General features: G+C 39.7%; 1 protein-coding gene and 1 pseudogene across 1 annotated transcript; both read right to left on the reverse strand.

Annotated features, from left to right (window-relative positions):
- Positions 1–6173: 6173 nt before the first annotated feature.
- On the reverse strand, positions 6174–9505 carry LOC131219942 (transcription elongation factor SPT6 homolog; annotated as a pseudogene).
- A 282-nt stretch (positions 9506–9787) lies between these two features.
- LOC131220375 (dol-P-Man:Man(6)GlcNAc(2)-PP-Dol alpha-1,2-mannosyltransferase-like) lies at positions 9788–13185 on the reverse strand. The gene is made up of 2 exons (XM_058215314.1): positions 12846–13185; positions 9788–10044 (listed from the first exon to the last, which is right to left on the reverse strand). Exons 1-2 carry the CDS (start codon positions 13067–13069, stop codon positions 9933–9935), a joined length of 336 nt encoding a protein of 111 aa, XP_058071297.1. The 5' UTR covers positions 13070–13185; the 3' UTR covers positions 9788–9932.
- Between the last annotated feature and the right edge of the window lie 2774 nt (positions 13186–15959).

The following is a 15959-nucleotide window of genomic DNA, read 5'->3' on the forward strand; positions in this document are numbered from 1 at the left end:
CAACTACGACCCATGACAACCACGATCCATGACAACCATGACCTATATAACATGATAACCACAACCCATATAACATAACAACCGTGACCCATGAAAACTACGACCATTATCATATTACAACCACGACCCGTACTGTATTACAATCACGACCTCAGAATTTCACCATACATTGAGGCCCACATTGATGTATGTATATAATCCATGCCGCCCATCCTTTTTGTCGTGTCATTTTAGGGCTAGGGCCCAAATATCAACTTGATCCCGTGCTTATGTGGGCCACATAATAGAAAATAATGGTGACAGTGGCACCCACTCTTGAAACTTTCCAGGCTCACTGTGATGATTGTTAGAAGTGGACATTGCCCAAGTTAGGACTTTTTGGGCCCACGAGGAGTTGTTTGACAAGGTGGATGGATCAGATCACCTAATTGTGGGGCCTTAGGATATGGTACCAATGATTATCCTTTCATTTGGTAGTAAAGGAAGTGAACATGTAACAACCCCAACCCATATAACATGATAACTACGACCCATGACAACCAAAATCCATTTAACATGACAATCGCATCCCATATAACATGACAACCACGACCCATATGGGTCGCGACCCCTATAATATGACAACTACGACTCATGTAACATGAAAACCACGATCTATATAACATGACAACCATGACCCATATAACATAATAACTACGACCCGTGACAACCACGACCCAGATGACAACCACGACCCATATATCATGACAACCACGACCCATATAACTCGACAACTACGACCTATATAACATGACAACCACGACCCATATGACTTGACAACCACGACCCATATAATATGACAACCACGACCCATATAATATGAACACCACGACCCTTGCTACATTACAACCACAATCCATTTGAAGGGTCGTGGTTCACATGCACAATGGATCGTGGTTTTCATCTACAAAAGGGTCGTGGTTGATATTTGACTCTACTCCTAAAATGACACAACAAAAAGGATGGGTGGTATGGATTATTCACATACATTAATGTGGGCCCATTTGGGTTGTGGTTTGCATGGGTCGTAGTTGTTATGTTATATGGGTCGTGGTTGTCATGTTGCATGATTCGTGGTTTGTAACGTGTTTACTTCCTTTTCTACCAAACCATTGGTACCATAGCCTAAGGCCTACAATGGGGTGATCCGTTCCATCCACCTTGTCGGCTTGCTCGCCGTGGGCCCAAAAAGTCCTGATTTGGGCAGTGTCCACTTCTAACAGACATCACAATGAGCTTGAAAAGTTTCAAGAGTGGGTGCCACTATCACCATTATTTTCTATTATGTGGCCCACACGAGCTCTGGATCAGGCTGATATTTGGGCCCTAGCCCTAAAATGACACGACAAAAAGGATGGGCGGCATGAATTATACACATACATCAATGTGGGCCTCGATGTATGGTTAAATTCTCAGGTCGTGATTGTAATACAGTACGGGTCGAGGTTGTAATATGGTAACGCCTAAAATGAGTAGGGGAATGGGATGGATGGCTTAGATTAGGTCCATGCATTAAGGTGGGGCCTGCATGAGTGGTCCACCCAAAAGCTTTGTACCAAAGCTAATATTTGTGTTTTGCCGCCAGTACACCACAGTCTAGTTCACACTTCACTGTAACGCCATGTCCAGCGTCCCTAGACGCTGGACGGTGCGGAAACAACACAAGCATCATGGTGGGTCCCACATGGACGTGGCCCACCTACTTGGATCAACATGATATTTGTGTTTTTCCTTCCATCCAGGTCCACTAACGGGCTGGACGGTGTAGATCCAACACATCCGTCAGGTGGGTCCCACATGAAGGTGAATGGCATGGATAAAATATATGCTTCATGGTGGGACACACACACACCAGATGGGCCACACACCCCTTTATCATCATCATCATATAGAGAGAGAGAGAGAGAGAGAGAGAGAGAGAGAGAGAGAGAGAGAGAGAGAGAGAGAGACGGTGATAGAGGGACCCCACCACTATGGGCCTCTCATGGTTACATCTCATACATCAAAATGGGTCCCACCAACAAGTGGGCCCTAAAATAAGAATCAACGGTGGATCACCCACCTATTACACTCCTCTTGATCCCTTAGCCTCCTTAGCTTCTTGCCTTCAATGTTGATGGAGGTAAATGACGAATGAACGGTTGAGATGTGAGATGAGAGGGTGAGAAGTGGGCCACACTTGATGATTTGGGAGAGCTTGGACGTGTGGTGTTTTGGGTTACTTGGGAGTGAAGAGAGGGAATGAGAGAGAGAGAGAAGTGATGGGTGAAAAGGATGAGATGAGGTGTGATGGGTGATGGGTGGAGTGATGGGGTTGTAAGAAAGGGATGGGTGGAGAGAGAGAGAGAGAGAGTTGACTTTGGGAATCGAATGGGATGGGTTGTTGTACTTGCGGTATGGCTTATACTTGACATTGATTGATGGGATGGTTGTAGAGATTCTCTTGGAATTCGCACGCACTCCGTTTTTCTCGAAATGAACGCGGACCCACATCTTCTGGCCCGGGTATCGAATCGGTGTGCAAGTTGCAGCGTTGGAGCTGCGGCGACGGCATGGTTGTAGGGCTACAAGTTTCGAATCGACTTGGCTTAGGATCACGCGCAAATGTCGGATACGGGTCGAGGGTTACAGAAATTTGACCAGGAGGACCGTGGAAGCCTATGGAACGATACGGTTTAAGATACAGGTCTTACACATACAACATGCCAACTACGACCCATGCCAACTACGACCCAAATGGGCCACAGTTGTATGGATCGTAATTGTCATGTTATCTGGGTCTTAGTGGTCCTGTTATATGGGTCTCAGTTGTATGGGTCGCAGTTGTCATGTTATATGGGTCACAGTTGTCCTGTTATATGGTTCGTAGTTGTATCACTACAAGAAAAACGGGCAAAGGCTACGGCCAAAATCCGTAGTTAAACACCTTTTGCTACGGATTTTGGCTGTAGCATGTCCATCGCTATTGGTGGGGTAGCTAATGGTAAAAAAATCTATTGCTACGGATTATATCCGTAGCGATAGATATCATTAGCTATAAACAAAAGCCATAGCTATATTTTCTGTAGTGAAATGTAGCTACAGCTACAGCTTACATCTGTAGCAATAGATACCAGTAGCTACGAATAAAGGCCGTAGCTATACTTTTGCTAGTGAAATATACTTACGGTTACAGATTAGATCCGTAGCAGTAGATATCACTAGCTACAAAAAAAAAACCGGTAGCTGTAATTTCTATAGCGAAATGTATCTACTGCTACGGATAATACCAGTAGCTAAAAGTGAAATGAAATCCGTAGCAAAATGCTATAGTTAGCAATAGCTACGGTTTTCAGAAAAATAGCTACGGCCAAAATTCGTAGCTATTTTTTAGAAAATTGTAATAATGGTGGCTGTTTCCATTGTAAGAACCTGTTTCCATTACAAGAACCTGTTGTAATAATGGTGTCTGTTTCCATTGATAACTCATCTAAGCTTAATGCTGATAGGAATAGTACATAAAATGTAATCAGGTAGAAAAAAATGATCCATTTATTACAAATAGCAATCAAATCATACAATGCATCCCACATTCACATTTCTAAATAAACAATACTTCATTTTGCTCAACCTGTCATAAGAATTACAACTAAGGCGTGCCCTCATGTGTAAGAAATAAATACACTCCAACACAGCAAACACCCTCCATATAATGCAATAACACTTATTTAGAAATGCATAAGTATTTGCTTGAGATAAAGCTTCTTCTTTCCCTGAAACTGTAGATGTAACTTCTGTGGACTTTGACACAAGATCACTTTCAAGTTTTGAAACCCTTCTCGTGAGAAAATGAATTTCATCCTCCAGTGACTTCTTTAGCTTGTCAGCTTATATAAAACAATATTTGTAGACACAATCAAACAAGCATGCCTTTATACACATCTCAAAAGGAAGAAAGACAAAAAAACACTTATATAGAAAGAAATAAAAAATGTACCTGCTAATCTTCTAAACTATGGCAAAATCCAACATGAATAATGTGGTTTGATGGACTATTAGTTTGTGTAACATTATATAGGAAGAAATGAAAATACTGTGAGAGGAGCAATGAAACTAAATCTCCAAGCAATTGTATTCTATAAAAATAATAAGCTAAAAGTTTTGAGAAGAATACTACGAAAAACAGGAACCTAATTTAGGAAACAGATAACAAAATTCAAAGATCAAAAGAACAGAAACAACACAAAAGCAAATTAATATACAAACCCCTCAATCAGTACAGATGATATTAGGAAGTAATGGCATCATTTTTGTTAAATCCAGTATTCAGAATCACAATCAGAATCAGAATCAGAATTAGTAAAAAAAAAAGAAAAGAAATTACAATCCTTTTAAAAAATGTGTTCAAACCTATGATGGACTTTTAAACTCAAAACTCCCACTGCATTCTTCTTGAGAAGAAGATGCACATCTGCTCATGCAAGTGCCCATGGTGTTTGTTTGTTTTTTTCAAAATGAATGGGAAAAACAAGAAGACATGGATTACAAGGACATATGTAGTTTGGCCTCTATTCATTGAGGTAAAAAAGAAAAGTGGTAGTAGATTTTTTCTTTTTCTTTGTTTTTTAATTTTTTTATCCCTTCAGGTGTGCTCATATAAAATTTATGTGGGGGCACAATAAGGGAATCGCGTAAAATCAGGTATGAGAAAATTGTGTGGCCCACATAGGATTACAATGTTTTAATTTTTAGTTTCTCCCTTCATCAAATCTGGATGCATCTGATGAATGGATTAGATAGTGTATAAAAAATTCTATGGTCCTCACAAACAGTGGTGAAGATTTTATTGGTAGGTTTCCCTCACGACTCTTCTTTGTGATGTGGCCCACCTTAATTTCTTTTCTGAATGATTTTTTGGATTTAATACCTAAAGTCGAAGGGATCATTTAATGGATGGAGTAGATCGAATACACAGTTGATGTGGGCCCCAACAGAATCCTAGTACCACCACAAGTTATGGTATCGGTACCATGCGAGTGCACCTGTTTTTATCATATGTTTGAAATGTATAGGCGGGCTTCGTGTAAGCTCGATGGCACTTTCTTTTCATGAACAACTCTACTCAAGAAGAATGTGATATCTAAATGGTATAAGCCAGAGTTGAAATGGGTTAAACTAAATGTGGATGGATCATCGAGAGGAAATCCAAAGGAAAGCGGAGTGGAGGTGTTTGCAGAGATTCCATAGAGTGAATGATTTTAACACTTCACTGAAGTAAGAGATGCTATAATAGATGGATTCCGAAATGAACAACATTCACATTGAAAGCAACTCAAAAATTCTCACAGATTGATTATGTAAGATAAAGAGGAAATGATCACCACACTGAAGCATATGGTTTCTATGGATGGAAATAAAGATCTCCATGGCAATTGGTCTTTGTAGAATGTTGTGTTTGTCATTCTGTTAGAAGTGATTCTGCTTCAGACCTATTACAATCTGCACAGTCTTCTGTTGTAGATGCTGAGGTTGTGGCGATTGATGTAGAGCCGGATGGATAACAACAGTGGGCTGTGGGCGTTATTGGATATAGAGCAGCGGAAGACTTGTTTTGGTAGCTGTAGCTGTTTGACTCGAGGCAGCCCTGCTTTCAGATTTTTGGTGTTTTGGGGGTTGAAATTTGGTTTGGCATGTTTAGATGGTTTGTTGTTGGTTTTAAGTTGTTTTGTATTGTTTTCTTGTTGGTGCTGTATTTGTGGTTGTCGCATGTGTTCAAACCTAGGATGTGATTTGGAGAGAATTTAATCTTGCTTTGTGCCCACTTATTCAAGGGTAACCTTTAGGCGATCCCACTGCATAGCACGTCTATAGATGTGTTGCACTGGTTTGTACCAATCAACACTCTTTAAACGTGCTTTAGTTGCTGCAGCTACATCATTGATAGAGTCGGCGACCCCCTTCTATTTTGGTATTTATCAATGGTAAGACATTGTTTTCTAGGTGTAACCACAACCACATGTATTGGGTAACGCCGAGGAGGGGAGTCGAACCCACACCTGTAGGGAGCAAACCCACCATGATAGTCGCTCACCTAAACCTCGTTGGGTACCAAAAAAACTATTTGTTGAAGAAACAAATAATACAGGAGCAGGAAACTTGGTGATATAAAAGGCAATTATGTCAGAATATGATTGCCCAAGTTTAATTCACATGAGAAGCAAAAAGACCGAATAGTGGAGAGAGCAAGTCAATGAGGTAAGTTTGTGCAACTGTTTCTCAAAACCATGGTTCCAAATAAAGATAAAAGCCTTTCATATAATATATGTTAGAACTTGTATTTAATGATTTTAGACGTGTGTGGATGCACAGAGATAGATCGAGTGCATGCGCGCACATTAGTAATAAAGCCAAGTCAGTCATCATCATCACTTTAGATAAATTCAGCAGAAATTAGGATTTTGGACTGCATACCTCATAGATGTCATCCTTCAGATGTTTACAATTCAAATTCACTGCTCCCAAAATGACAACATGAGGCTGGTGGTCTGTCATAAACTTCAATAGACGTTGTTGGTCATTTTTCTTGCACCGCTGCTCATTAGCACTTGGAGAGCGAAGACTGAGGGACCCCGTATACAACACATCCAACATTTCTCTAGATGAATCCAACATCACAAAAGTAGTTGCTGGCTTTCCAGGGCCCCAACAACAGGCCATGACCCTCGGTGCAACATCATCCTCAGAGCCAGCATCAGTGTCCTTCTGCTGATATGGCACAACAGATACTCTATTCCACAACTGTTTCCCATATTCCATAAGCAGCCAATTCATGGCTCTTGCAGTCAAGAGGGATCGGGCTTCCTTTTCCATTAAAGGAAGAAGAAAACTAAAGAAAGCATCCTTCAATATCAACTTCCGCTGCTCGTTCCAAAGTTGAGCAAACTTACTAACTCCATCACTGATGTTATAATCATTTGAATCACTTATTAACTTAGTTTGAATATTTTCTGGCAATTTTATGGTAACCTGAAGGAGTTTCTCTTCTTCCGCTTTTTGGATAAGAAGCCACTGTGCATCTTTGAATCGATAGAATGGCTTCTCATCCAACCACTTGACAGTTGCAAACTGATGAAAATAATCTATTGCAGTTTTCCCATCAGGTGTAGGACTAGTTGAGACCACAGCTTTCTCCATGAATATACTGCGAACATGTTTCCTGACAGATGGCTCACAGCTGATCTCTACTGCCACCTGGAGCATGCAAAAAAAAGAAGAAGATGAAAATGCTAAAAATGCCAAGCACAATATGCTGTAAATTCCACACGAATATTGAAACTTAAGATTCAGGGCAACAATAAAGTAGAATTCATACCATGTGCCTGGCACCTTTGAGCACATCTTGAGGAGTCTCAAACATCGCGCAAGTAAAGTTCGCAGCTATTTCATCAGGTGTTTCCTTGACATCTTCCAATTCATCCACCAGCTGGAATCAAGTGAAGTGGGGCATGGTTACACTTTATGTTCAAAGCCAATGCAAGGTTATGATAAGAATATACATACCATCTTTACTAGTCCTACAAATACCCGAACTTGTTTGCTACCTCCCATAGACCAGCCTTACTGCAAATACTATACAGAGATTTTCGTTTTGGCCTCTTAAACTGCCCTTCTTCCACTTCCACTTCACCTGGAGGGAAATGCAAATTAAATTTTGCATCAACATCATCAACCTCTCTTTCGGATTCAGCAACCTTAAGAGACTCAAGAATAGAGTCGAAAAGCTGCTGATTCAATGCAAGCCTCATCTCATCGTCAATCCTTCGAGCTTCTTCCTGAAAGCGCTTATTGTAGTACAATTGAAGAGCATTCTTTTGCTTTTGAAGCAACAACCACTTTTTATCAAGGTTCTGGATAGCCCAAAGTTTCTGGAAAAGGAAAAAAGTAGCAGTTATCTCTTCAGCACTCCATGAGCTCATAATGCAATAGTCACACTCTATGCATGAGCAAGAGAATTACCTTGAGCCACTTCAGCTTAGGCATTCTCTCAGCTCTATCTTCACCATCTGCCAAATCTTGCTCAGGGTCTTCCAGTAGGCTAAGGCAGAGCTCCTTCCGATAAGTATCAATAAAAGGAATCTACAATATTGGATTCAAAATTGCCAATATCACTCTCAAAGCATTTCTCGTATCCGATCATCCCTTTCAGTCATATACTTCTCCGCAAGAATGGAGGTTTAAATTCATCCTCAAGCCTCTTTTCCCTCCACTCTCCAGAATCATCATAACTGCCACCTTTCTGAAGACCTCATTTGCGAAGCATTAGGAGTTCATCAACATCCCCAAATATGTCATGAGCTTCCTGTAACGCCGATGAGGACACACCAGGTGCTTGCCTTGACTTTTTTTTTTACTTGGTTTCCTCTTCCTGTAATGTGACCTAGAAAAGACATTGTAGTGGCAACATTGATCTGTGAGGCTAAAAATACACCAAGTTCAATTACAGAGTAATAAATTTGTTCAAACTATCGAAATCTTAAATCTTATATGGATTACATAAGATGAAACAATGATTATTGAACACCCATTCATTTTTGGGCTCATGACCCACGATGATATGGAAAAATGAATGGACAATCAAGCTCAAGACCCACATCATGGAATGTTTAGATTATCCATACCTTGATTGGACTCACTACAAGGGTAATCTTTCAATGATGGCCCACTGCTTCTGATAATCACTACAGGGGTAAGAAAATTACAAAAAGTAAGACTCATGAGATGACATAACCTTCCTTGAATGAAAAACAAACCTTCTTTGAATGAAAAACAAACCTTCTTGGAATGGGTGGACAGGACTGAGTTGGTGTATATTCCCATGGGCGACATTGGGTTCACATGAAGAAATGGGCAAGAAAGGGTTATAATGTCCAAATGAAAATTCCTTTTGTAGCAGAATAGGAATGTCTAAAAACAAACCTTCCTTGAATGAAAATTCCAGTTACAAATATGAAACTCCAGATATTTACAAATTATAATTCACCCAGACATGTTCAACCCATTACCTTCCATTCCAGATTTTGAGTTCCAACTCTAATGACTAATGGAAAAAGTCAATCTCATAAGGACATACCTATACTCACACACAAACTCTCAGACTCAATGAATCCAATATACAGTGAAATAATAATAATTAAAAAAAATAATGAAATTTTGATAGAGTAGGACACCAGGACAATGTCATATTCTATTTTCCTATAATCTCAAATGTGAAATGATGATGTAGGAATACCTGGCCATTATTGACTATTATATTAATTTTGCTGTCAATAGCATCTGCTAATCCAATACTCTTCAGGTCATGGAAATTGGTTGTCAAATTTGAAGATTCTGCATTATCTGAAACCAAGCCTTTTCCCAGACTATATGGCAAATAATACCTGCATAAGCATTGTTTACCTGACTGCAGTTTTACAAACAACAAAACCATAATATCTTATCAATAATCCTGAGAAAGTGAAAAAAATGAAAAGTTGACCAGTTACAAAGTCAACAGCAAAAGTATGAAAGAAGCATATAATCCATTTACAAAGGTTTCCCCAAAAAAAAATAATCATTTAAGCAAGACAACTAATGCATACATTAAACACCTCGAAACAGAAATAAACTGTAAATTTCAAAGTCGTATAAGCCTAAATTAAACCTAGATTTGAAAATTCCCAAAGAAAAAAAAAAGACCAAAATTTCAAAGAAAAACAAACAAAGATTGAAGAAACTGTATTTCATAGTGACAAATTATACTAAAAAACTAGATAGTGCAGAATGTCACATTAACGTCATGGGGAATTGAAAGAGCCTGAAAACATGCCCATGCTATGGAGTAACAGGGAACACGACCTTAGCAATACAACATAGTTCTATAAGACCAGCAAATATAAGAACCCATCGCAAGACGAGCTTACATAAAGAAGGTTGTTTTCTGAAGCCAAGACAACTATGTCAACAAACGGTAGCAGTCCAACTTTCACTCTACAAAAAAGATGGCAAGAAGTAAGATTCATATAATTGGTATGTGGCTAAATTTGTAGTTGATCAAGCCTCACTACCTTGGACGTGTCACAATAATAGAAGCAGCAGCAATCGCGGGATGCTCTGGCTCATGTGAAGTTTAACATCAACAAGAAGCTCATTATTACTCTCATCAGTCTGAAGCCTTACATAGCGTAGCACTTTTTGTTCTTGAAGGAGCAAACAAATAATAGGCCCCTCATCATTGTCAGTTGCCAGAAACACCTAAACAAGTATGGCAATGGCAATGGCAATGTAACTTACAAGATATAAAAAAGACAAACATGGTTCCATACTATTAGTAACATTGGAGAGAAAAAAAAAAATCATGGATCTATTGAATGTCATCAAACATAAGGTTACATCATTAATTCCCTCTAGAAAGACTAAAATGACCAAACATGCAAAAAGAACATACATCACATCAGCTGCAGGAAAACTAAATAGTCTAACTACACAAACATTATTAAAATGCATTGTGCATGCCGAACATCAAATTCCTATATCAGTCTCCGCAATATTTTATGCCCCATTTTTTGGAAAGGTGGATGGTACCACCGAATTTATTGATTAAAAAGGAAAATTAAAATGGGGGAACAAAACATTACACCAAGAAAGCTAACAATGAACATCATATAGCACAACCTTATCCAAAACAAAAGCAAGTTTAGCCTTAGCAGGCAGAGAAAACCTATTATCGAAAATTTCATTAGATTGACAATCACAACACCATCAAGGCATCAACCACCTTATTCCCTTCCCTGAAAGTTTGCATGAAAATCACTGTCAAGCTATATCAGATATTTTGAAATTCATTCCAAAGCAAAAGAGAATTCCTAAGAACATTAAAAAGTTTGAAATATCTAATCCTATCAACTAGTATTCTTATCTCTTCACTCAATGTTATAGCAATGACCAGTAGTGGGAGAATCGAAGAAAGGAGAAACCAGGGGAGCTGCCCAAACATGAGTGATAAGACCTCCTCCAGAAATACCCTGGTTCCCACAAGAAGCACCATCAAGTGCAGAGAATTTTTTTGACAAAGCTCAGAGAATGGAATCAAGCTATATTGACAAAATTAGAAAAAGAAAAACAAGGATATCATATGAATTGGGACCATCCACCTATTGGGTCCCATCATGGATGGCCTGTGGTGCAAGAACCACATAATTGGATGGTCACAGTGATCACAATCTCCACACTTCTCCTCATTAAGTGTTGCCACTAACTGTTTTTTTTTTTCCCACTGTCAATTCAAAGGAAGACCAGACAGATTCCAATATGCACTGATCAAATATTGTTTTTGATCCATGAGCCATCCATGCCCTGGCCTAGCAGACAGACAAGTCCCGATTCATAGATGGCCTGACCATCTAAACAGCGGACGTGGGGCTCTTGTAAAATAACCAAAGCAATCAGCAATCACAATTCCAAAGCATCCTAAATTCACCTCTAGGAGAGCAATGCAGTTGTTTAAACCAGAATCATCCAGTCATCTCTAGACATTTGCTGGTTTTGTATACACATTTATCTCTTATGAACAAATGCATGCATTTGCTGAATTCATTAAGAGGGGAGTCAGAAGAAACGACCACTTATTGATGTATCTGTAGAAGTTTGATTGCCATCACAACCACTGAAAGAAATGGCCAAACCACCACTCGTACCTTTATTAACTCCAGACAGAGGTCTGTGGTTTTCCCACTGGTAGAATCTAGCCCTGTATGAAATCAACAAGGAACTAAGAATTAGTCCTGATGCATCAAAACATGGTTGAAAATTCTAACTAGTAGCATCAGCCCACATGTGAGGTGTCACAAATGCACACATGCATCTTCCATGAAGGGTTTAAGAAAACTTGGGCTCTCGCTTCAAAGCCTAACCACTTAAGGAAACTTCACATGAATATAGTAGCATGAGAGACTCTTAACCCTTTCCATCTAAGCTCAAAACGTGTGGGCCTACCCATTTCTAAGCACGTAGTTCAGGGAGAACTGGGGGAAGGTGAGTCAAGGGCATCTACATGTGTGGATGTATGGAGCATCAATCTGAACCGTTCATGTGGACCCTAGTGGTTGGCTGGATCCGTTTAGACCATTCTTTCATGTGGTGTGGTCCATTTGAGCTTTGGATCTGCCTCATTTTTTTTGCTCATGCCCTATAAATGAGCTGGCAGAACCAATGGACAGCATGGATATGACATATTCATCACGGTGAGCCTCACGATTTTTATCAGTATAGAAATGCACAGGCTTCCCTTTTTTAGGAGAGATGATTCACACAGTTTTGAGGGAGCAATTCTCCCTCGACCAAACAATGGTAAGAAATAATGATGGGCCATTTGCAGGTATTTACAGTGTAATTAGGAAAATCAAATAGCCCCTTAGGTTCATTTCCATGGAAATCAAGCTGAACAACAAATAAGGTACATTGACACGAGTCCTTGTAACATTTACACTATTTTCTGTGTTGACTGATTTCCATGGGGGTTTCCGTATCAACATTTCATCATCACCCTACTCAAACAACCCCTAACCAGCTGAATCAAGTGATTTCCGATGTGTGTTTTGCAGAACCAGGACCGTCACGATGTTTGAATCTTGCCCAGGTTCTATAACACGGAATGCGGTATTCTGATCATGGGATTGGACAAAACCCTAACCTAGGTTCTTGGAATGAGGAACACGAAAATGATCTTGGACTCGAGAAAATGACTTTGGACACTTCAAAATAGAATTGAAAGAGATGGAATGAGGGTTTACCTGTATTCCCAGGTCTGGAATCCGGATTTGAAGAGGAGAAAATGTAGAGGCTCCCAGTAATTAAAGACCTCGTCACAGTTGTGTATGATGTTGGATGTCGCGCTCATGTATCGGAGGGTTACCAGTGCGAAGAACGGGAGCTTCCAGCTCATGGATCCGTCATTCGTCTTCTCTCCACTGTCCAATTTCTTCTCTGGTTTGTCCTCCTTGGTGTAGCTCTCCATAGAAGGTGAAGATGAGGTGGGAGGGCGTCGTTGCCTCAATGTGGCGAGAGAGAGAGAGAGAGAGAGAGAGAGAGAGAGAGAGAGAGAGAGAGAGAGAGAGAGATGAAGAGGGGGAGAAAAGGGTGGATGCGGGCGGGAGATAAAAAGCGGAATGAAATTTTGGGGAGGGCGCGTGACGGACGGACCATTAGGACCATGCGTTTTTGAACGTGGGGCCCACTGTGATGTATGTTATTTATCCACTATGTCCATTAATTTTAAAATATTATTTTATAGGTTGATGTAAAAAATCAGTCAGATCTAAGTTTTAAAAAGACTATACAACATATTAACAATAGAAATTTAATTTTTATTATTTCTCATGGTGTGGTCCACTTATATTTTTAATCTATATAATTTTTGGATTAATCCACTGAAATTATATATCAGAATTTATAGACGGCTTAGATCAAACACATATATTCTAATGGGCCTCATGGAGCCCCTTAACCATAATCAATATCTAATAAGGTCCTGATGAGGATGTAGGTTTTAGCTACAGATCAATTATGTTTTTGTTACGGATTAAAACTATAGTAACTGTAACAAAGGTTTATATCCGTAACAAAAAACTAACGTGGTCCGTATCCTTTGCCCCCTTTTTTTGGTAGTGTATGGATCGCAGTTGTCCTGTTATATGGGTCGAGTTATCCTGTTATATAGGTCGTGGTTATAATGATATGTTGGTCGTGGTTATCATGTGATATGGGTAACCGACAAGGTGTTTGGATCGGATCACCCCATTGTGGGCCTTAAGCTATGGTACCAATCGTTTGGTAAAAAAGGAAGTGAACACGTTGCAAACCACGAACCATGTAACATAACAACCACAACCCATATAACATGACAATTACGACTCATGCAAACCATGACCCAAATGGGCCCACATTGATGTATGTGAATAATCCATGCCACCCATCCTTTTTGTTGTGTCATTTTAGGAGTAGAATCAAATATCAACTATGACCTTTTGTGGATAAAAACCGCGATCTATTATGCATGTGAACCACGACCCTTCAAATGGATTGTGATTGTCATATAGCAAGGGTCATGGTTGTCATATTATATGGGTCGTGGTTGTGAAGTTATATGGGTCGTGGTTGTCATGGGTCATAGTTGTCAAGTTATATGAGCCGTGGTTGTCATGTTATATGAGTCGTGGTTGTCATAGGTCATGGTTGTCATGTTATATGGGTCGTGGTTGTCACGGGTTGTAGTTATCATGTTATATGGGTCGTGGTTGTCATGTTATATAGGTCGTAGTTTTCATGTTATATGGGTCGTAGTTGTCATATTATAGGGGTCCTGATTGATATGGGTCTTGCTTATCATATTATATAGATCGTAGTTATCATGTTATTTAGGTCGCGGTTTTTACGTGACATGTATAGTTCGTGGTTATAATGTAATAAGGGTCAATGTTGTGATGTTATAAGGATCGTGGGTCCTGTTGTGTTTTGTAGATTTATCTGTAGACACTGATGGTAGTGATTATTCTTTTAGGAAAAAAAATTCTAATGGGAGATCTTATATCACAAATTCCAAAATGTGAACGGTTTAAATTGTTGGAACACAGAAAATGTGGGGCCCAGATCGGCGACAGACGCTTTATACTAATCCGCGACGGAGGCAAACCAAACTCTTTTCTCACCCAGATTCTCCCATGACAAGATATCATGAGATTTGGTTAGGTTTTTAATTATGGGGTCATGGTTCCGTAATTAAGACCATTGATTTATTTTTCCCCCCCACTTAGAATGTATTATGCATAAAAAATCTCCTTCATAGGACTTTCTTAGCCTTTTGATGTGGCCTACAAATAAACGGTTGAGAAAAGAAATGTAACAACGGTCCAAATTGTTGTATTTCTCTTCGTAACTATCTCTCCAGGACACAAAAAACATCCTAATATCAGTTGCTACATCTTCCAATCCAGAGGTTTAAGGGAAACTATCCATCTACGGTGGGACTCAACGGACTAATGCCCTAGATTAGGGAACCATGGCCCCACTTGTTATAACTGAAATCCCATGGAGCCCTACCCGGACGGATTACTGTTCGGGCGGGGGTAAGTCGCAATCCGCGTCCATGTACCACACGCCAGCTATATAGCTACTATAGGTACATGTTATGCGAGGAGAGGAAACAGATTGGCTACTCCCCTTGATGCTCCTCCAGCTTAGAGTTGTACGAACGGTTACATGGGCCCCACAGTGATGTATTTATTATATCTACATCATTTATCTATTTTTAGAGATCATTTTAGAGCATTATCTAAAAAATGAATCATATCCAAAGATCATATGGACCACACCACAAATAGCAGCGGAGATAATGATTTTCACCGTTAAACAATTCATAAGGCCCACCATAACGTTTATTTTCCATCTAATTTGTTCATAAGGTCACAAAGACCTAAATTAAGAGGGAAAACAAATTTCATATTGATCTAAAACATCTATGACCCCAAAAAGGGTTTCCATGGTAGACATTTAATTCCCTACTGCTTTTTGTAGTGTGGTCCACTTGATATTTATATTTGTCTTATTTTTCATCTCAAGCCTTAAGATGAGCTAGAAAAATGGATGGACAGTTTGGATATAACACATACCTCATGACCAGACCCACAGAACTTGCTGACGTCTACAACAGCTGGTGTGAGGTACACTAGTCAATCTGCTTCTGATGGACACGGATGGACGTGGATTAGATACAGGTTGAGTAGCGAGTCGGCTACTAAAGTGACGTCACCAAGTTCTATGGGCCCCACTATGATGTATGCATTGTATCTACACCATCCATCCATTTTGAGATATCATTTTAGGACATGAGCCAAAAGAATGAGGCTTAA

This window comes from Magnolia sinica, chromosome 12, assembly GCF_029962835.1.
Source record: "Magnolia sinica isolate HGM2019 chromosome 12, MsV1, whole genome shotgun sequence".
Taxonomy (NCBI): Eukaryota; Viridiplantae; Streptophyta; class Magnoliopsida; order Magnoliales; family Magnoliaceae; genus Magnolia; species Magnolia sinica.